Genomic DNA, 22,087 nt, shown 5'->3' with positions numbered 1-22,087 from the left:
TCTGGGAGCCCCAGCCCTGCTGGCTCCTTGATCTGAACCTCTGCCCACCCCCAGCAAAGGTAATGAAGAAATGCCTCATTGTTTTCTTGTTTGTTTTGTCCTTTTTTTTTCCTTTGTCTCTAGGGTTTTCCACTGCTGTTGCCCACGTGCACTTCTCCACAAGCCCCGCCAGGCTCCTTGTTTATTTAGAGACAGAGAGAGAAGGAACGCTAGCACATCCCCACTTCACCACTCCTGAAGCTCCCCTGCCCCCCACCCAGCAGGTGCTCCTGCAGGGTGCTAGAGGCTCAAGCACTGTCCCTTGCACAAGAGGTGTGCGCTCCAGCAGGTGAGCCATCTTTGCCCCTGAAATAGCTGGTGCTTTAAGGCACCCACTGTGGCTTGGCTACAGTAAAGGTAGCAAAGGACACCAAGCCAAGTGACACTTGTTCCAGGGCTAGGCAGGCAGAAGAGGAGTGGCAGTGGGGAGGGGGCAGTGATATGTGGGGGGGAGCAGTCTGTATGTCACAGGAGCTCCAAGTGGGGCTTGAGGCCCCACTACCCAACCCCTCAAGGAACATAAACTCACTTCCTATTCTGTAGACCCCTGTGGACACCTCTCCAGAGCGATGTTCCCAACCCTGTACTAGCATTATGAATCCACTGCTCCGGGTGGCCATTTTTTTCCACTTTATTGGGTAGGACAGAGAGAAACTGAGAGGGAGAGAGAAAGACAGATACCTGAAGACCTGCTTCACTACTTGTGAAGCATCCCCACTGCAGGTGGGGAGCCAGGGACTTGAACCCCAGTCCTTGTGCCTCACACTATGTGCACTTAGCCCGGTGCACTTTCGGCTGGTCCTCAGGCTCCCAACCTTTCTGGGTCCTAGTCCTCCTGGGGACCCTTACAGTAAGATCTTGGAAATAGCCCCCACACACACACACACACACTTTGAAATGTCTCTCAGAGACTCCACTGTGGGGTGCTCACCCCTACCCCATCCTCCCACCCACCTCCTGCCACACAGAGCTCTCTGGCCCAGGCTGTGTGTCTTAAAGGTTTGTAGGAGGATCTGATGTGCACTAGGCACTTACTGGGTGCTGGAAAGGTGTGTGTGTGTGTGTGTGTGTGTGTGTGTGTGTGTGTGTGTGTGTGTGTGTGTGTGTGTGTGTGTGTGGTATGCTTCTAAAAACCTCTTCTGTTTCATTTGGTTTAAATCCCCCCTGCTTAACACTGCATTCTATTTACATAACCACTGTATTCTATTTACATAACCTCTGTTAACAAGCACCACCCTCCCTCCAGGGCATTGGTGGTTCAGTGGTAGAATTCTTACCTGCTCCGCCCCCTCTCCTTGTCACACCCTGATTTTCACCAGTCACTTTTCTCTCCACCCTCTCTGCATCGCATCCTGTTCCCACCCTACTGGGCTAGTATATTTATAAGGACAAGATTGTTTGTAGTGTTTAGTTTAGCTTAGCTTGGTATAGATTGTGCTGCGTCCTGCATGAATAAAGAGATACTGCGTACAACCCAGCCATGAGTCCTGGGTCATCTGTTACCCGCCCATGAAGCCAGCCCATCGAAAACAACGTGCGTGTGTGTGTGTGTGTGTGTGTGTGTGTGTGTGTGTGTGTGTGTGTGTGTGTATGTGTGTGTGTGTATGCCTGAGTTCACAGCTCTGAAGCACCTTTTAAGTTCAGATATAGACAAAGCAAGAGAGAACAAAGCACCAGAGCTGCCCCACCCCAATACCACAACTCCTCCCTCATGTTTCTGGGGATTCAAACCTGGGCCCCTCAAGGTATACACTCACCACCTCCCAGCTACCACTGCCCCCCCAAACCCCCACCCACCCTGCCATGGTGAAGAATCTCTCCAGCCCAGGCTGTGTATTTACAGGCATATAGGTGGATCTCAGCTTTATTGGAAAATCATTGAGGTTATCTGCCCTGCACACACTGCTTAAGAGTGAGTGAGGGGGCTGGGCAGTAGCGCAGCGGGTTAAGCACACATGGCGCAAAGTGCAAGGGCCAGCATAAGGATCCCGGTTCAAGCCCCCAGCTCCCTACATGTGTGTGGGGGGGTCACTTCACAAGCAGTGAAGCAGGTCTGCAGGTGTCTATCTTTCTCTCCCCCTTTCTGTCTTCTCCTCCTCTCTTGATTTCTCTGCCCTATCCAACAATAACAACAGCTATAACAACAATAACAATAACAGCTACAACAAGGGCAACCACAAGGGAAACAAAATGGATAAAATGGCCTCCAGGAGCAGTGGATTTATAGTGCAGGCACCAAGCCCCAGCGATGACCCTGCCAGCTCTCGGACCCTCCTCTCCCTGATTGGAATTCCACTTTGTAACTAACTCTAGTCAAGGCAGGGCGTGCCAGCAAGTGCTTGCCCAGGTCAGTAAAACCTTCTGCAGACTCAAAAGATTTTTCTTGGCCAAAGCACAGGTCTGAAAGGAAATACCCCAATTACCCAGGCTGCATGACTTCTGGGGCTACAGCTGACGTACATGGGTTTGGAAAGTACATTCCCATGTGTCCTTAGGGAATCCATGCCAGGAAGCATCCAGGGGCTCTTGGAATAGCCCCCTGCCCCCACCACCCCAAACACAGACACTCCTCCTTAGGAAGCAGGACCCTCTGTGGGGCCCTCCTACATTAGAGTGTGTCACAGCCAAGCACCTGAGACAACAGAGGAGGCAGGTGGCTCCAGAGGGCAAACAACAGAGCACTAGTCAGAGCCCTGCAGACTGCAGAGGAGGGAAGGGGAGGGGGGAAAGGCAGAAAGACACCTCAACTGGAGTGGCTGAAGCTCCTGCCTGGTGTCTTCCCCTCTGTCCCTCAGTCCTTTTGTCTGCCTGCCTTACTGCCTGCCTGTCTATCTTTTTTAAAAAAAATTTATTTATTTTATTTATTTATTTATTTATTTATTCCCTTTTGTTGCCCTTGTTGTTGTAGTTATTATTGTTGTTGTTGATGATGTCGTTGTTGGATAGGACAGAGAGAAATGGAGAGAGGAGGGGAAAACAGAGGGGGAGAGAAAGAGTGACACCTGCAGACCTGCCTCACTGCCTGTGAAGTGACTCCCCTGCAGGTGGGGAGCCGGGGGCTCGAACCAGGATCCTTACACTGGTCCTTGCACTTTGCACCACCTGCGCTTAACCGCTACGCTACTGCCCGACTCTATCTATCATCTATCTATCTATCTATCTATCTATCTATCTATCTATCTATCTATCTATCTCCACACAGGGGCCATGAAGCCCCAATGACAACAACAAAAATAGTAAGGGGGCCAGGCAGTGGTGCACTCAACAGAGTGCATGTTACCATGCTCAAAGACAGGTTCAAGCCCCGGACCTCCACTTGCAGGGGGGAAGATTCCTGAGTAGAGAAACAGGTCCACAGATGTCTCTCCCCATCACCCTTCCCCTCCAAAAATACATTGTGTGTCTGTGCATGTGCGTATGCTTGTGTCTGGGTGCCGGTAAGGGGCTGGATGGCGCTATACCCAGTTGAGAACACAGGCTGCCATGTGGAAGAACCTCAGGTCAAACCCCCAGTCCCCACCTTAAGGGAACAGTCTTGATAAGTGGTGAAGTAATGTTGCAGTTTGCGGTCTCTCTACCTTCCCTTTCACTCTTGATTTTTCTGTCTCTACCCAAAATAAATACAAATATATTTTTCCACTTTATTCACTAGAACAGAGAGAAACTGAAAGAGGACGGGGAGACAGAGAGAGAGACAGACACCAGCAGACCTGCTTTACTATTTGTGAAGTGTCCCCCATAGGTGGGGAGCAAGGGCTCAAACCCAGATCCTTGCATGGGTCCTTGCACTTAGTACTATGTGCGCTTAACCAGGAGTACCACCACCTAGCCCCCAAAATGATTTTCTATACGCTGGGGAGAAAGCACACGGATAGCTGATCAGAGGTCACAGGTTCAACCCTCAGCATCACCTTCTGTCACAATGAAGGAGCGCTCTGGTTTCTCTCACTCTCTAATGAAGATAAATAAATTATTATTTACTTAACAAAAGGAGAGTGGTGTGGAGCTGATGTTCAAGCAGCAAACCCTCAGGGAGACCCTTCCAGCTTCCAGGGTAACGTCAACACCAGCAGAGGCTGCTGGGTCGCCAGCGCCCTCAGTCAGCATCCCCAGTAGCCGCAGCACCGCATGCAGGCATACAGCAGGTGCTCAGCACACATCTAGGGACTAGGCTGCCCCAAAGCCAGGCAGGAGCTGTGCCCTCGATGCAGGCAGAGTGGCTGGCTAGGCATCTCTGTCACCTGCCCACAGGAGGTTCTTGGCTCCTGGTTCCTGGCTCTTGCTAGCATCTCTGCTGGGAGGGGTGGGACGGGGAGAAACCAATCTTGAAAAAGAGGCAAAGGGCAAGGGCTGTAGGGGCAGCATGCAGAGCAGGCCCAAGTGGGGTGTCTGTTTCACCTGTTGGCCACACACTCCAGTCACAGGCACCCTCAACAAAGCTGGCTGGCTTCCTACTCGCTGGTTTCAGAGAGAAGCAAATGTTATTGTTAAAAATGTGAAACTAAGCCTCAAACCCCTGATCTGGAGGCCGGCACAGAACCCACATCTTGGAGAGGGAGGGAGGGAGGGAGGGAGGGAGGGAGGGGAGGGGGCTTGTGCAGGGAATAGCTTTTCCAGGGCCCAGGGGAGGTGGTAGGTGGGCTAGCAAGAGAAAAGAAGGAAAAGGGAGGTGGGGAAAATCGGGGTGCCCCATGGTATTGCTTCCACCCAGCCCTCCTCGCCCAGTACTCACCCGCACCACCACCACCTGCACGGAGACATGCTCAGGGAGACGGATAGGGGCCCTGAAGTGAGCGGCCAGAGAGACGAGCAGGTGCAGGATGGCCACCAGGCTCTTGCCGTGGATTGCTGGGGGGGGGGGGGGAGGCTCTTTAGGCAGGGCAGGCAGGAGCCCTGAGCCCACAGACATTGGAGGAGAACCAGAGGGAAGCACAGGAAGAGAGTGGTATAGCCTTTGAGGTTTTAAGCTCAAGTTTCTCAGTTTTATTTCCTAAGAAAAAAATGGCCTTCAAAGAAGGGGGGAAGGGTAGCAGTATTGCTCCCTCTGAGCATTTCCATGTGTGTGACCCTAGTGTGAGCTGGCCCCCACTGTGTTGAAGGAAATTTCATTCTTGTGGTCTCATATTTTCAATCTCTCTCTTTCTTTCTCTCTCTCTCTCTCTCTCTCTGAAAGAGAAAGAAAGAAAGGGAAAGAGAAAGAAAGAAAAGGATAGAGATTGGCCTAAGGTAACTTGTATGGTCACATTTATTTATTTATTTATTTATTTATTTATTTATTTATTTTCCCTTTATTGAGGGATTAATGTTTTACACTTGACAGTGAATATAATAGTTTGTACATGCATAACATTTCTCAGTTTTCCACAAAACAATACAACCCCCACTAGGTCTTTTGTCATCCTTTTCCAGGACCTGTACTCCCCCCCCCCATGTGGTCACTTTTAAAATCATGATTTCAGAAAAGAAAAGGGGACCTGGGTTCATGGCCTCAGACCCCCACCTGCAGGGGCAAGCTTCGCGAGTGGTGAAATAGTGCTTCACTGTCTTTCTTTCTCCCTATTTCCCTTTCCCCTCTCAATTTCTCTGTCTTATCAGAGAGAGAAAGAGAAGAAAGAAAGAAAGAAAGAAAGAAAGAAAGAAAGAAAGAAAGAAAGAAAGAAAGAAAGAAAAGAGAAAAAAGAGAGAAGGAAGGAAAAGAAAAAACGACTCAACTAGGTAATAAGGCGCAGAAGGGGCCGGGTGGGGGTGCAGAGGGTTAAGCGCACATAGCACGATAAGGAGAAAAGATGGGCAGCATGATAAAATAAGCCCAGGAGGACAGAGAAGGTCATAACAAGCAGGTCACCTGCCCACGGAGAGTGCCCCAGTGTCCCCACTTTTGGTACCTATGAGCCCTCCTGGGATGTAATCAATGGCTCGGGAGAAGATGGCCAACAACCCTGCCCTGCCTCCGCCCCCAGCGGCCATCTCCGGCCCCGCCAGTTCCTCCTCAGTACCTGAGCTGAGACTTGGTTATAACCCTTGCTGTGCAGGGGTTCAAGATCACAAAGCACACCCACCCACAGCCCTGGAAACCCAAAAGGCTGGATTGTGTCTGCCCCAAACTTCGGTGCTGAGAAAGCAGGGGCAGGCATGTCTCCTCACCACGGAGGAGCCCACCCTCGCTGGGGAGGGGGAACTAGCACAGAGAAGGCTTCAGCTTCCCCTGGGTTAGCTCTTCACCTCCCAGGCTCCTGTCTTGGCTAAAAAGACTGGCATCATGAGTCCCTGGTGTTGCCATCGTTGGAGACATTCCAGAGGCCAGTGGGACAGGTGTCCTGAGGACCTGTTTTGGTAGGTCACTAAAAGTACAATTATGTGGCATTGGTGCTGTGGGGATAGGGGATCCCTTCCAAGGACCCCCCCCCACAAAGCTGTTTCCCCTTTTTCTTTTTTTATTTTATTATATTGTATTGCCACCAGCACTATGAATCCACCACTCCCAGTAGCCATTTCTATTTCCTTCTTTCTTCTTTTATTTTTTTGCCTCTAGTTGCTGGGGCTCAGTGCTGGCACCAGGAATCCACCACTCCTGGAAGCCATCCCACCCCATTTTATTAGATATGGTAGAAAGAAATTGCGAGAAGACATGGAGATAGGGAGAAAAAGACACCTGCAGACCTGCTTCACAGCTAGTGAAGCGGACCCCCTGCAGGTGGGAAGCAGGGGCTCTAAAACCAGGGTCCTTACACCTGGTAATATGTGTGCTTAACCAGGTGTGCCACCGTCTGGCCCCCTGCCTTTCCTTTTTCTTTGGAGTCTCCCTTAACTCAGCCAAACAGAAACTGCTCCTCTGCTTTGCGCACAGCAGGCAGGACTGTTCCCAATGCTGAGCTCCTGAGAGGGGGGGACACAGGCTTGTTCCTCTCCCAGTTGTCTTCCCCCAGTCAAGGCCCTCTCAGCACTCTGACAGGCACTGGAAATGCCCCCAGGGTCACTGAGGCTGGGCCCTGCACTCACAGTCCACGTTCCACTGGAGTGGCCAGCCATGGGGCCTCAGGAGCTCCTGCACTGCGTCCAACACCGTCTGCAGCTTCTGCTTCTGCCCGATTTCTGACTGCGTCACCTCGGCCACATGCAGCTTGCAATGGGCCAGCTTTTCTGCAAAGAGAAAGACACGAGCGAAGGCAGAATGTCAGGCAAAGCAGCCAGGATGTGGAACCTCAGGACTCTGTAGTGCCAGGTTATTTATAGTCCCTGGAAAACTGATCCAGAATGAAGCGGGTTAAAGGTTAAAAGTGTTAAGTCCCAAAAAGATGACATTGTGTCCTTGGGGATAAAGTGGATGGAATTGGAGAAAATTAAGCTCAGTGAAGCAAGTAAGGAGGTGAAGGACATCTACAAAATGGTTTCGCTCATGTGCAGAATATAGAGAATTGAACATATGAATGTGGAGGAAAAAGTCAATCTATATCTAAGACTCTGGGATAACTAGAGTGGTTGTCTATGGGGGTGGGAATGGGGACACAGAGCTTTGGTGATGAGAGCTGTGAGGGGAAAAAAAAAAATACCATCTTGTAAACCATTACTTAATAAAGCTCTAAGGTGTGAAGAAGAAAAAAAAAAAAAAAAGCAAAGTTGTGGCAGGTGATTCCCAAATAAGACAAAAGTGCCGACTGTCCCAGGCAAAGCTCTGAAATCCGGGCTAACCTAATACAAAAGCCGCCTCTTTTTATTTTTAACATTTTATTTATTTATTGGATAGGAACAAAAACAAAAGTGGAAGTCCCAGTTGCTTGTACGTTACCATGGACAATAATCCAGGGTCGAATCTTCAGCCTCACCCGCAAGGAGGATGCTTCGCAAACGGCGAAGCAGGTCTGCAATTATCTCTCTTTCTCTCTATCTCCCTAACCCTCTCAATTTCTCTCTGTCTTATCCAATAAAAAGGGGGGGACAGCTATCAGGAGCGGTTGGATTCATTGTGCAGGCAAAGCCCTAATGATAACGGAGGGGGTGGGGAGGAGAAACCACTCATACTGAACAGGGATGTGGGGACACAGTGGGTTGAGTGAGCCTGGCTGGAACCCCTAATACCTCTTAGTGAGGACGGAAGGCGTTCACCTATAAGCCTCCCCACCCCTCCCTGACCTCCATTCTCTTAGACCCAGAGGCTGCAACCCTTCCCCCTCCACCTGGTCTGAATAAAGCTGATTTGCTCAATAGAATGTGGATAAACCCGAAGAACCCCTTCCTCATCCTTAAGTCCCATGCCCCAGGTAAAGGAAGTCGAGAGCCGGAGTCATCAGAAGGGAGCTAGAGTCTAAAATATCTGATTGGTTCTTGCTGTCAAACTTTTGCCCCTATTTGGCTTGTTGCCCCGGCACCCTGCCCTAGCACCTGGCTTCTTTTTACCCCATATAAACCCTGCCTTTTTCTTCAGTAAACACACTATATCCTCCTGCCATAGTGTCCAGAGTTGTCACTGTGCACACTCACCCCCTGTGTCCTGTTCTCTACAACACCTCTCTGGTGGCCAACAGAGTGGTGGGCATGGGGTGGACAGAGCAGGCCTTCCAGAGCTTGCCCTGCACAGGGAGAAACTGAAAGCTTTCCCTCTCAGTTCAAGAACAAGACAAGGTTGTTCACTGTCTCCACTACTATTCAACATAGTTCTGGAAGTTCTGACCATGAGCAATTAGGCAAGAAAAAGTGATAAAATGGATCCAAATGAGAAGAGAAAAAGTACAAGTGTCACTAATTTAGAGGGGACATGATAGTACAATACACAGGAAATCCTGAGGCTCCAGTAAAAAACAAAAAAACAGCAGTCAAGGTAGTACGGCAGTAGGCTAACAAGACACACAGAAGCCGACGGCTCTTGCATGCAGGCAGTGAAACAGGAAGAAGTCAGCCCCACTTACAAGAACGCTCAGAATGATCTGCTGTCCAGGAATCGTTTTAACAGAGGAGGTAAAAAAAAAGAACAAAAAACTGTATACTGAGAACTACTGAGTTATTAGTACAAAAAAAAAAAAAAAAGAGATGAAAGAATACACAAAATATGGAAAGAGAGTCCAAGCTTGTGCATTGGAAGAATTCACATTGTTAAAAATAGCACTGTCCAAGCCAATATATAAATTCAATGCAAAATTACAATGAACTTCCATTTATTTATTTATTTATTTATTTATTTATTTATGGCCACCAGCATATGGTAAAGCTCACTGGGGTTTAAGCCCCCAGTCCCCACCAGCAAGGGAGAAGCTTCACAAGCAATGAGGCAGTGCTGCAGGTGTCTAACTTTTTCTCTCCCTCTCTCTCCCTTTTATTTTCCCTCTGTCTCTATCAACAAATAAAGAAAAAAAACATACATAGTAATGTATAATATAATACAATGTAATGCACTATAAATAGAGAAAATATAGGAACATACTTCACTAAAGAAGAAATTCAGACAGCAAACAGGCATATGAAAACAATCTTCCACACCCAGGCTATTCAGGAGCGATCTCCAGCCAAACTGGAGTTGAGGTGTCTGCATTTCTCTTTACTCTCAATTAGAACAAGAATGAACACTCTGGTGTTCCTTTCAGGAAACTGCAATTATACAACGATGCCTGTTGGGCTTGGGCTACTCCATTCAACCCAGACATTCACTTCCACACAGAAGAGATCCTGATTGCAGGCTGGATGGAGCACGGGAGAGAAAGGTCCCTAGTGGGCTGAGAGCCACACCTGGACGGCTCCAAGTCTGCAGTAAACCAGATACAGAACAGACCTGCCTGCCCAGAGACAGCCCACAGAAGAGAGGCAATGCTCCCACTGAGAGATTGGGCTTTCCACCTTGTCCACTCCAAATGAAAAAACGCCTGAGAATAAACAGCAGGTATAGGATGGAGCCCCCGGGGAAAGGTAGAGGGGCCTGTACCTGGCCCTCGGGGAGGTGGGGGATTCAGCCCTTCCTTCCATCAGCCAACCCCGAAGGGTAACACCACCACATTAGCAGGGGGGAGAAGGAGGAAGCAAGAAGAAACTGGATTAGCCTGTCAGAGCCTCCATAACAAATGCTGAGATGGGGTCCTGAGCAGAGGGGATGCATCCCTCCAAGGCCTGGACACTGGAAGCCCAGCATCAAGGTGTCCACAGAAGCTCACTTCTGCTGAGGCCTCACTCCTTGGGTCAGAGATGCTGTCTCCTCTCTGTCTGTCTCATACAAAATGGTCTTAGTCTGTTTCTCTCTCATGCAAAACTCTCTTCTTAAATCAACAACGTACATGTTTTATTTTTAAGAATTTGGAAATGAAATATGTGAGCCCAAAGCCCTTAGATTCATTGTGAAAATGTCCAAAGGTACAGCTGACCCATGCATGTGACTTGGACTTGGGAATTCAACTCGCCACACCCTGCAAAAGACAACATGACAAGCCCTAGGGGCATGAGCCCTTCCCTGCCAGGACCAGAAGGGAGACTTAGCAGGAGCAGAGCCAACAAACAAGTGGGCATCAGACAATCTGGCAGGAGTGTTCAGTGACTCAAGACTGCTTTGGACTCACTGTGACACAGATGTTTCTAAGTTAGGGGCACTGAAACTAAAGCAAACACTAGGGGAGGGATTGGCGCTGAGAAGAGACATTTTTAGAGGAATAAAAGTAAAGAGGGTAGACAGGAATGACGATGTGTTTCCACGCTGTGACAAAGGATGTACAGGGCGCCTCTTACCTCTGCAGCTGTGAGACTCAACCAACACCACCTTCTGCTACCCTGTCTCCGAGACACAGTCAATCCAGGTGCTGAAGATAAAGGCCTTTATGATGAGCCCCTTCCAACGAGTGGACAGTAAAAACAAAGCAAGGGCCAGGCGGTGGCACACCTGGTTAAGCGCACACATTACAGTGCACAGGGACCCAGGTTCAAGCCCCTGTTCCCCAGCTGCAGGAAGAAAGCTTCACGAGTGGTGAAGCACATCTGCAGGTCTCTCTCTGTCTCTTTCCTTCTCTATTCTCCCCTCTTAATTTTCCTCTATCTCTATCCAGTTATAAATAAATAGGAACATTTTAAAAGAAAAGAAAAGGAAAGGAAAGGAAAGGAAAGGAAAGGAAAGGAAAGGAAAGGAAAGAAGAGAAAAGAAAAGCACATGGCTGTCAACCATTTATGTTGTTGGGAAGGGTTCCACTAAGCAGCAAGCAATTAATAGTGACATTTGGGGCAGTCAGAAGTGAGATGTCAATTTCCCACTGTGCACAAAGCCGGTACCCCTCATCCCCTCACTGTGCAGAGGTCTCTGTTTCTCCTGTAGCAGTGAGCAAAACACGTGCTTGAGAGACTGTGTTACTAAAAGAGCACGGAGAGGGGGACAAGAGTGGTGGTGCACTTGGTAGAATGCATACATTACCGTGCGCAAGGACCCGGGTTCAAGCCCCAGTTCCCACCTGCAGGGGAGGAAGTTTCATTAGCAGTGACATAGTGCTACAGATGTCTGTCTCTCTCCTTCTCTATCACCCCCTTCCCTCTCCATTTCTCTCTCTGTCCTATCAAATAATAAATAAAAAGTAAAAGAGTATTTGCACCAACTGGCAACTCTTCAAGTTCGCATACGAACAGAAGCAAAACTTTTACATAGCTGGACACTCTGAGCCCCTACAGACGGCATGAAAGCAAGACATTTCCACCCCTGCTCCACTGAAAGCAATGCCTTACAGTCACACATGTCCCGTTCCATGACCTCACAGCTACCCATGGTCTGATACGCTGCTAAGAGTGACTGTGCCAACACAACTCCAGGAGACATCAAAACTCTGGTTGGTGTTTTTAATAATAAAACTATGGCGCTGCCTTCATCACATTCCAGACTTAGTTTCTCACCGAGGAAGGAAGCTCATTTCTAGTCTTCACTGGACAAGGGTTTCTGGACTCTGTGGTATAGATACGCCTTCTTGGCCACTATCCAGGGAGGCCACTCAGTCCCCTGGCATTAGGTAACCCCCACCTCCCTTGCTTCCTTACTCACAACTGTCAGTGAGGACAAAGCCTCCAGCAGTTTTAACCCACTAAATGCCCCCACCCACTCCCAAATCCCCGTGTCCATGCCCCTCAGAGCCATTGTATTGTCCTGCTCTGACATTCCCTCCCTCCAACTCACACCCAGACATCAAGTGACCTTTAAAAACTCTAGCTCAGATCACGTCAAGGCCTGGCTCAAAACCTCTACTGAATTCCTGTCAGCTGCAATAAAAGCACTTGTCACCAGAGCTGGATGTACTCTGGCCTCATCTCTCTTGTCAGCTTTTCTTCCCCTCCGCCCCCTCCAGAAAAACCCGTTCTCAGGACGCCGCAGACTCTCCTTTGACACTGGAGTCTCAGCCTAAAATGCTCTCTGATGCTAACTCCACAGGTCACCAGAGGCTGCTCGACCGCCCTCCCCTCTCTGGCCAGCTTCCACCACAACCTGTGACTGTCCCTCTAGTCCCTGGCACCTCTTAGAGCCTCTGTCTGGGTGTGGGGATGAAAGAGCCCACAGTGCTCCTCTCTCCTCCCCTCTACCAGGATGTAAGCCGGGGGGGGGGGGGGCACTGTGTGTTATCACAGTGTCTCCAGAGGCTGGCACAGAGCAGGACAGTGGGCTTAATAAGTGACAGAACTGGCAACTGGCACAGATTTTGTCCCCTCCAAGTGTATGTTCTGAGGACTGGCCAGGCCATCAGTTGCCAGTCTCTGTTCAGGGCACCAGATGCTGGGCTAGCTCTGCAGGCGGGAGACAGACGACCAGGGACTCATGGCTGAGCTGGGATGCAATGCAATCTTTATTGACGAGCGGGAATGCAGTTCAACAATCTAATCTCTATTCATTAGAAAATACTCTCCTTTATATCTCCTGAGGCGGAAGTGTCAGGAAGAGGAAGTACGTAGGATAGGGGGTGGGGAGAAGGAAAAAGCACATGAACCAGTGGGGATTAAACCAATGAAAACAATGATTATGTAAATAGACCACAGCGTTAAACAATACAAGCGAACCTAACGTGATGATCAAAACAGAAGGTCTTATAAGCAGAATTTAGAAGCATACCAACAATCAGTCATGAAGTCACTCAGACAGTGAGACAAGATGCCAGGGAGGAGAAACGGGGGTAGGGCTGAGTGGGCCTGCCATGCCCAAGACCCCAGGTCTGAGAGGGCCCCAGATGCTGGAGCAGTGGTCACACAGCCACGGCTCATGTCCCAGCGCTCTCTCCCCCCCCTGCCTGGTTTGCTGGTCTGTGCCCTTCAACCTCTCTCTCCTAACTTACCCTCCCCTCAAACCCTGGTCCCCAACCCAGCACCCCACAGCACATACAATGCAGCACTGTACAGCTTGGGTGTCTACCTGCCTTCTTCCCATGGTCACCCCACTGCTACATCTACAGAGAAAATGAGGAGTCACCTTCCAGTGGCCTCTTGGGGACCCCCTTCCACCAGGTTAGCACTTGTCTATGGAGGTGACTGAAGGGTGAGAAGTCCAGAGAGCAAATCTGCCAACCCTGCCCACTGTGGGGGAGCGAGACAGGACAGGGGGCACCTAGGAGGGAGGTGTGTTTAAGGCGCCAGGGGAGGGGACACTGAGTCTCCAATGTCAGCCTCCCATGGCATATTGAATCCTGAAAATCCATTCTAGCTTCACTGTAGTAGAAAAAGAGTCCAGCCAACAGCTCCTCCTTTCTGAAGTCTCTGGTGGGTACCCAGGGACCTGCAGACCTCAGTCAGTGCCTGCATTCCCCTCTACCCCTAGTCTCTCTCCACTTCCTACAAAGGGGACTCAGAGGCACCTGTCACCAAGATAGATGGGGTCAGGGGGCTCACCACTCTCTGTTCTTTTTCTTTATCTTTCTTTTTTCTTTTTAGTCACCAGGGTTACTGCTGGGGCTCAGTGCTAGCATTATGAACCAACCACTCCTGGCAGTCATTTTTCCCTTTTTTTTTTTTCTATTTTATTTGATGGGACAGAGAGAAATTGAGAGAGGAGGGGGAGACTGAGAGGAAGAGAGACAGAGACACCTGCAGACCTACCTCACGGCCCTGGAAGCATCCCCTCCACAGATGGGGAGTGGGGGTTCACACCAGGGTCCTTGTACATGCTAACATGTGGTGATACTGGATGCGCCACGGCCCAGCCCCCTCCCTCTATTCTTTTTACTTCTTTGCCTGAGAACTTACACTTATAACCTAAAGTACACACCAGGCCACCTGCTTCACCTCCCCACCAAGCGCTGCCCCTCAGACACAGTCCCCACGGCCCACTCCAGCCCCTTCCTCCTGGGTAAGTCTGCGCACGCCTGAAGCACTCACACTGGACAACGGCCTCAGGGCGGGAGTGCGGCTGGTGAGAGCCCCATCTCTGGGCTCCCCCAGGGCATGTACACCCAACATCGGTTGCTACAGACAGTTCGAGAAGCTGTGCCTGATCCACCCTGGGGCCCAGGGCAGCCGCATGCAGCCTGGGGCTGTGGATGGGTGGCAGTTTCCTGCCGCTCGGACCCAGGGTCAGGGACTTACCCAGGAGCTTCTGCAGCACTTGGCCATCGTACAGGTCCTCCTCCAGCTGCTTCACGATGATGCGCTCCTCCACCAGGACCTCGTTGATCCAGTCGATGAGAACCTGCAGGCCACACCAGCCACCAGCGTCAGGGTCCCACAGGGCCAGAAGACAGGGCCAGGTGAGTCAGAGGGCACTCGGGGGCTGATGAGGAGGAGAGAAGGAAAGTTTCTCCCCTTCTAGAGAAGGCAGGAGGGACTCACCCACCCACCTGCTGTGGTGGGTGGAAATTCACAGGAGAACCAGGCCTCCAGCATTGCTCATAGTAGCCAAGATGTGGAAACGCCATCAGTGCAAGAGTGGAGGATGTGAGCTGTGTGCATGGCTGGAATACAATGCAGCTATAAACAAGACTGAAAACTTGCTATTTGTGACAACATGGATGGACCTAGACAGTACTATGTAAAATGAAATAAATCAGAAAGACAAATATCTTATGGCTGAATTTATAGGTGCAACTTAAAGAGAAAAAACACAACTATGAACACCTAATTTTTGACGGAGGAGGGGACTATTAAATGGAAATAGGAAAGTCTCTTCAGCAAATAGTGTTGGGAAAACTGGGTTGAAAGGGACTGGGTGGTGGCATACCTGGTTGAGTACACATGTTACAATGCAAAAGGACCCAGGTTGGAGTCCCCAGTCCCCACCTACAGGGGGAAAGCTTCACGAGTGGTGAAGCTGTATTGCAGGTGTCTCTGTCTCTCTCCCTCTCGATCACCCCCTTCCCTCTCAATTTCTGCCTGTGTCTATCCAATAAATAGATAAAGATTTTTTTTTTAATTTTAAAAACTGGGTTGAAACATTCAGAAGAGTGAAACTGAACCACTGCATTTAACCACACACATAAGTAAACTTCAGATGGATCACGGACTTGGATGTTAGACCAAAAACTATCAAATATTTAGAGAAAATTATTGGCAGCCCTCTTTTCCATCTAAATTTTATAGGCATCTTAAATGACATAAATTCTATTTCAAGGATGACAAAAAGCCAAAAATAAACCAATGAGACTCCATCAAATTGAACAGCTTCTGCACAGGAAAAGAAATCAACACCCAAACAAACAGAACTCTTACAGGATGGGAGAAGTCATACATCAGACAAAAGGCTAATAACCAAAATATATAAAGAGCTCACCAAACTCACCACCACCAACAACAAAACACACAAATGACCCCCATCCAAAAATGGGGAGAGGATATGAACAGAATATTCACTACAAAAGAGATCCAAACAGCCAACAGACATATGAAAAATGCTTCAAGTCATTGCTTGTCAAGAGAAATGCAAATAAAGACAACAGTGAAATGCCACTTCACTCCTGTGAGAATTTCATACATCGGAAAAGGCAGCAGCAGCAAATGCTGGCAAGGTTGTGGGGTCAAAGGAACCCTCCTGCTCTGCTGGTGGAAATGTCAACTGGGCAACCCCTGTGGAGAGCAGTCTGAAGAACTCTCACAAGCCTAATAGTGGACCTACCCTATGATCCTGCAATTCTTCTCTTGGGGATATATCCTAAGGAATCAAACACACTCATCCAAAAATATCTGTGTCTTCCTATGTTCAGAGCAGCACAATTTGTAATAGCCAAACATGGAAGCAACCCAGGTGTCCAACAACAGATGAGTGGCTAAGAAAATTGTGCTCTATATGCACAATAGAAAACTACTCAGCAACTCTTCTTTCAGCCACCAGGTTCCAGATACTACCATGATGCCAACCGAACTTCCCTGGGCAGATGACCCCACCAATGTGTCCTGGAGTCCCGCTTTCCCAGAGCCCCGCCCCACTAGGGAAAGAGAGAGGCTGGGAATATGGATCGACCTGCCAATAGAGGGGAAGCAATTACAGAAGCCAGACCTTCCACCTTCTGCACCCCATAATGGCCCTGGGTCCATGTTTCCAGAGGGATAAAAAATAGGAAAGCTTTCAGGGGAGGGGATGGGATATGGAGTTCTGGTGGTGGGAATTGTGTGGAGTTGTACCCTTCTTATCCTATGGTTTTTGTCAGTGTTGTCCTTTTATAAATAACAATTATTTAAAAAAAAAAAAACTTTTCACCATAGTTTCAGTAAATATCTAGCAGAATAACTTTATAAAAAAATACCATTGAGCTATTAAGAATGATGAAGTTGGGGGCTGGGTGGTGGTGCACCAGGTTAAGTGCACACAGTGCAAAACCCACTGTGCAAGGATCCCCGGCTCCCCACCTGCAGGGGAGTCACTTCACAAGCAGTGAAACAGGTGTGCAGATGTCTATCTTTCTCTCCCCCTCTCTGTCTTCCCTTCCTCTCTTACTTTTTCTCTGTCCTATCCAACAACAGCAATAACAACAGCAGTAACAACAATGGAAAAAAGATGGCCACCAGGAGCAATGTATTTGTGATATGGGCACCGAGTCCCAACGATAACCCTGGAGGAGGCAAAAAAAAAAAAAAGAATGATTAAGTCACCTTCTTTACCTCATCTTGGATGGAGCTTGCAGGAATCATCTTGAGAGAAGCCAGAAGAAGGATGACTATGGCCAGAAGTTGAGAAATAAGAACAAAAGGGGAAATACAAAGTAGAATTTAAGACTTTGAGTTGGTGTATTGCACCAAAGTAAAGGACTTTGGGGGAGAGGGTGCTCGAATGGGAGCAGGGGAGCATGCACTCAGTTCCTGGTGCATGATGGTGGAGGAGGGCCTAGACTGGGTATTCTCAATGTTCTGCAGAAAACTGAGAAATTTCACAAGTATACAAACAACTGTATTTATTGTAAACCATTAATTCCCAGTAACAATAACAAAAATAAAAAGGTGGTGGAACCGGTTGAGCACACACATTATCATGAGCAGGGACCTGGGTTTGAGCCCCCAGTCACCACTGACAGGGGGAAGCTTCCTAAGCGATGAAGCAAGTACTGCAAATGTCTATTTGTCTCTCTCTTCCTTTCTCTACACCACCCCCCTCAATTTCGCTCTGACCTATCTAATAAAATAAGATAGGTCCACTTCAAGAGAGATAATACCCAGAAAGCAAATGACAGCCTCTGGCTGACATGAAAAGCACTCCTACAACCCAGTAGTAAAGACGCCGATTGAGAGATGGACAAAAGCTCTGAGCAGCCATCACTTCTGAAAAGAAATATGAGAGGAAGCATCAGTCAGCAGGACGCCATACCCACTAGGCGAGCTGAACATCAAAACCGAATCGTTTTAAAAAGTGTCACAAGAATGAGGAGGGATTGAAGCCTTCATCCCTTGCTGAGATGATTATAAATGGTGCAGCCTCTACCAAAAAAAATAAATAAATAAATAAATAATGTCTGGCAGCCATTCAAGAGCTAAACTGCAGAATCGCCACATAATCAAGTGACTCCTCCCCTAGGTGGAAACTGAAAAGCACTGAAAGCACAAGTACACACAAAATCTCAGACATGGCTATTCACAGCGGCGCGACTCAAAATCGTCTTGGGCTGAGTGGGTGCACCCAGCAGAGAGCACTCGGTACCATATGTGTGAGGACCCTGATCCCCATCGGAAGGGAGTCGGGGGTGGGGGGCAGATAGTGGAGCAGTGGTCAGGTGTTTCTCCTCTCTGTCCCTCCCCCTCTTATCTCTCTTTTTCTGTCTCACACCCTCTATCAGAAACAAAGGCAAAAATGGTCCCATTCCGGAACACTGGCTTCATGGAGGCACTGTGCTCCAGTGATAAACCTAACTGGCAAAAACAATTACCAGGAAATGGACCCAGGTTTTGTTCCAGGCATTGTATATGCTGATCTGAGTGACATGCTAATCTCTATTTCTTTTCTTTTTTAAAAAAATATTTTAATGTTTATTTTATTTTACTTATTTATTGGATAGATAGTCAGAAATTGAGAGGGAAGGGGAGACAGAGAGGGAGAGAGACAGAAAGACAGCTGCAGCCCTGTTTCACCACTTGTGAAGCTTTCCCCCTGCAGGTGGGGACCAGGGGCTTTCTATTTCTCTCATAAAAATAATTAAGTAGGGTGAGGGTAGATAGTATAGTGGTTATGCAAACAGACTCTTGTGCCTGAGGCTCCAAAGTCCCAGGTTCAAACCCCTGCACTACCATAAACCAGAGCTGAGCAGTGCTCTGGTAATAATAACAACAATAATAATAATATTTTTATTATTTTTTATTAAAATTATTATAATAATAATTTTTAAAAGAAAAATGGTCCAATGTTCATGCCATTGAATAAATGCAATATGGTCTCTCCAAACAGTGGAACAGCACACAGCCATAACAAGAAATAAAGTTATGACATTCAGAAACCTTCAAAACAGTATGGGGGTATATATTCCATGAACTATTACTCTGTAGCCAGAAAAAGACAATACTGTGTCTTTTGGAACAAAAATGGAAGGAAGTGGAGGTGATTATGCTTAGCAAAATAAGTGAAGAGATGAAAGACAATGACTGGATGATTCCACTCATAGGTGGAATCTAAAAAACTGATACACATGAACTTGGCGGGGGGGGGGGAACAGAAGCAAACTGTTTCTGAGACTTTTTGAGAACTTCGGGAGGTAGGGAAGTGGGGACAGAGAACTTTGGTGGTGGTGGGTGCAGTGTGGAAGGATAATCCTGAAGCCTTATAATCTTGTAATCCACTGTTAATCACAAATAAACAATAATGATGAATAAATAAATTTCTAAACCAGCAGCCTAGTGTTCATAATACTGGATAAATGCAATGTGGTCTTTCCAAACAATGGAATAGCACACAGCCATAAAAAGGAATGGGGTTCTGTCATGCAGGAACCTTCAATACAATGTGCTGAGTAGAGAAGGCAGCATAAAGAGCCACATCATGTGTGAGGTGCCTCCCACCCTCATCAACTGTCTAGAAAAGGCAAGTCTACACATACAGACAACAGATACGGGGATGCCGGAAGCAGGAAGTGGAGGTGAGGGAGCGCCTGGGGCTTCATGTAGGTGATGAACATACTGGGTTGCTCAGTCCGTGGACAGTTATGCTGTCGGGACAAGAGCTCACAGAAAGCACAGGGGTCACCTGCCCTGTGGGACTGGGTGAGGATTTGGTGACACAAAAAGTGGGCCCTCATGGTCTTCCTGTGACATTAGATAGAGCTGGTCCCCACCTCCAACCACCACCCTGCACCCTGCCACCTCTCTGGTCCTCTCTGTGACACTCTCCTCCTGCTCACTGGGCTTCAACCATACTGCCTTCTTCACTGGTCCTCCACATGCCAGGGATATGAGTGCATGACCACAGGACCTTTGCACATGCCACCACTTCTGCTGGTCACAGTTTGCCCACATAGGTGTCTGCTCAAACACTCCCTCCCAGACAACCTCAACTGAAATAGAGGGGTGAGGACACAGCCTGCCGGTGGTTTTAGTTTTCTTCTAAGTAGCCGGGGATGCCCAGTTACATGGGTCCTGTGACAAAGCTGTCTCTCCAGCTGGGTGATCAGCTCCACAAGAGCTCAGTATTCACTCTGCTCAATGCCACATCCCCAGGGGCTAAAGTAGACCCTGACTGACAGAGGACACACAAGCAAGCTGCAGAGCTTCTGAAAAACCTCTCAGGCATGCAGACACTCAGCGCCAGAAGCAGCCTGGGCCGGAGCTCAATCCTGCTGGAAAGCCCAGGCAAGATCCTGTTTCTGCTATGGGGCAGGCAGCAAAGCCTCTTGCAAATCCCCATCTGGCTCCGTGACCCGCTGATGAGCTGGGACGTATCCTCAGTCCTGTCAAGGCAGAAAAGACTGACAGGGAGAAAAAATCCCCACAACCAGCCAAGGAAGTACCCCATTCCCGGACACCCCCAGCCCCCCATCATTACCCTAATCCTCTTCTCCCTCAGAATCTTGTTAACAGCAGCACGGGTGACTAATGCCAGGATCCATGGGCAAATGGTTTCTAGGATAGAAAACCACCATGCCCCGGGTGCCTGCTCTCTGCACAAGCTGGTGCTCACCAGACTGAGCAGGGCTCCCTCTCCCTTTAGGGGTGTTTTTTTTTTTTAATTTTTTTGATATTTATTTATTTATTTATTCCCTTTTGTTGTGCTTGCTGTTTTATTGTTGTAGTCATTGCTATCGTTGTTGTTGGATAGGACAGAAAGAAATGGAGAAAGGAGGGGAAGACAGAGACGGGGAGAGAAAGATAGACACCTGCAGACCTGCTTCAACGCTTGTGAAGTGATTTCCCTGCAGGTGGGGAGCCGGGGGGGCTTGAACCAGGACACTTAAGCCGGTCCTTGCGCTATGCACCACCTGCGCTTAACCCGCTGCACTACTGCCAGACTCCCAGGGCTTTTTCTGTTTGTTTGTTTGTTTGTTTGTTTTTCCCTCCAGGGTTATTGCTGGGCTCGGTGTCGGCACTAAATCCACCACTCCTGGCAGCCTTTTTATTATTGGACAGGACAGATAGAAACCGTGATTGGAGAAGGAGAGAGAGAGAGGGAGAGAGCATAAGATAGATGCCTGCAGATCTGCTCTGCCACATGTGAAGCGACCCTGCAGGTGAGGAGTCAGGGGCTCGAACCCAGATCCTTGCACTTCACACTATGTGCACCACGGCCCAGCCTTCCTTTAAGGTCCTTCTGAATGCTGCCTGGGACCTGCTGCCTGTCTTCCCCAAGCTGTGACAGTGATGTTTCTTTTTATATATATATTTATTTGTTTATTTTCCATTTTGTTGTCCTTGTTGTTTTATCATTGTTGTGGTGATTATTATTGTTGTTACTGATGTCGTTGTTGTTGGATAGGACAGAGAGAAATCAAGAGAGATGGGAAAGACAGAAGGATAGACACCTGCAGACCTGTTTAACTGCTTGTGAAATGACCCCCACACACACAGTGCAAGTGGGGAGCCAGGGTCTCGAATCAGTATCCTTACACTGGTCCTTGTACTACGCGCCATGTGCACTTAACCCTCTCCACCACCACCCAACCCCAACAGTGATGTTTCAATCACTTCCCAACAGACTTGTCTCGGATACCCCTGGAATGCAGCTCATTGCAGGGGGTGGGGGACCAGTTGGCCCAAGCAGCACCTGGAGTGTCTCTGAGGCTACCATAGTGTCACTTTCTGCCCTGGGAGCCCTTCACACATGGCTGATTTTTCCACCTAGAGATACAAGAAGGTCAAAAGCAGAAGCGAGGGGAGTCGGGCTGTAGCGCAGCGGGTTAAGCGCAGGTGGCGCTAAGCTCAAGGACCGGCGTCAGGATCCCGGTTCGAGCCCCCGGCCCCCCACCTGCAGGCAGGTCCCTTCACAGGCGGTGAAGCAGGTCTGCAGGTGTCTGTCTTTCTCTCCCCCTCTCTGTCTTCCCCTCCTCTCTCCATTTCTCTCTGTCCTATCCAACAACAACGACATCAATAATAACTACAACAATAAAACAACAAGGGCAACAAAAGGGAATAAATAAATAAAATAAAATAAAATAAAGAATTTAAAAAAAAAAGCATAAGCGAGTATGACCAGAAACAGCCTTGTCCAGTACACAGGGGACTGGCT

General features: G+C 48.6%; 1 protein-coding gene across 3 annotated transcripts in view; it reads right to left on the bottom strand.

Moving 5' to 3' along the window:
• PARVB (parvin beta) overlaps positions 1-22,087 on the bottom strand; it is a 117,750-nt gene that overhangs the window by 24,048 nt on the left and 71,615 nt on the right. For all 3 annotated transcript variants that reach the window (XR_009549428.1, XM_060189127.1, XM_060189128.1), the window contains exons 4-6: positions 14,548-14,650; positions 7,039-7,179; positions 4,772-4,887 (exon numbers count right to left, since the gene is read on the bottom strand). Coding sequence is in view for 2 of the 3 variants with exons in the window: in XM_060189127.1 (XP_060045110.1) it covers positions 4,772-4,887; positions 7,039-7,179; positions 14,548-14,650 (360 nt within the window). In the remaining variant the exon portion in view is untranslated. The remainder of the gene's footprint in view (positions 1-4,771; positions 4,888-7,038; positions 7,180-14,547; positions 14,651-22,087) is intronic.

The sequence above is a fragment of the Erinaceus europaeus genome, chromosome 4 (genome assembly GCF_950295315.1).
Source record: "Erinaceus europaeus chromosome 4, mEriEur2.1, whole genome shotgun sequence".
Classification (NCBI taxonomy): Eukaryota; Metazoa; Chordata; class Mammalia; order Eulipotyphla; family Erinaceidae; genus Erinaceus; species Erinaceus europaeus.
Note: the sequence above shows the minus strand (reverse complement) of the source record. Positions and strands in the feature narration are given on the sequence as shown.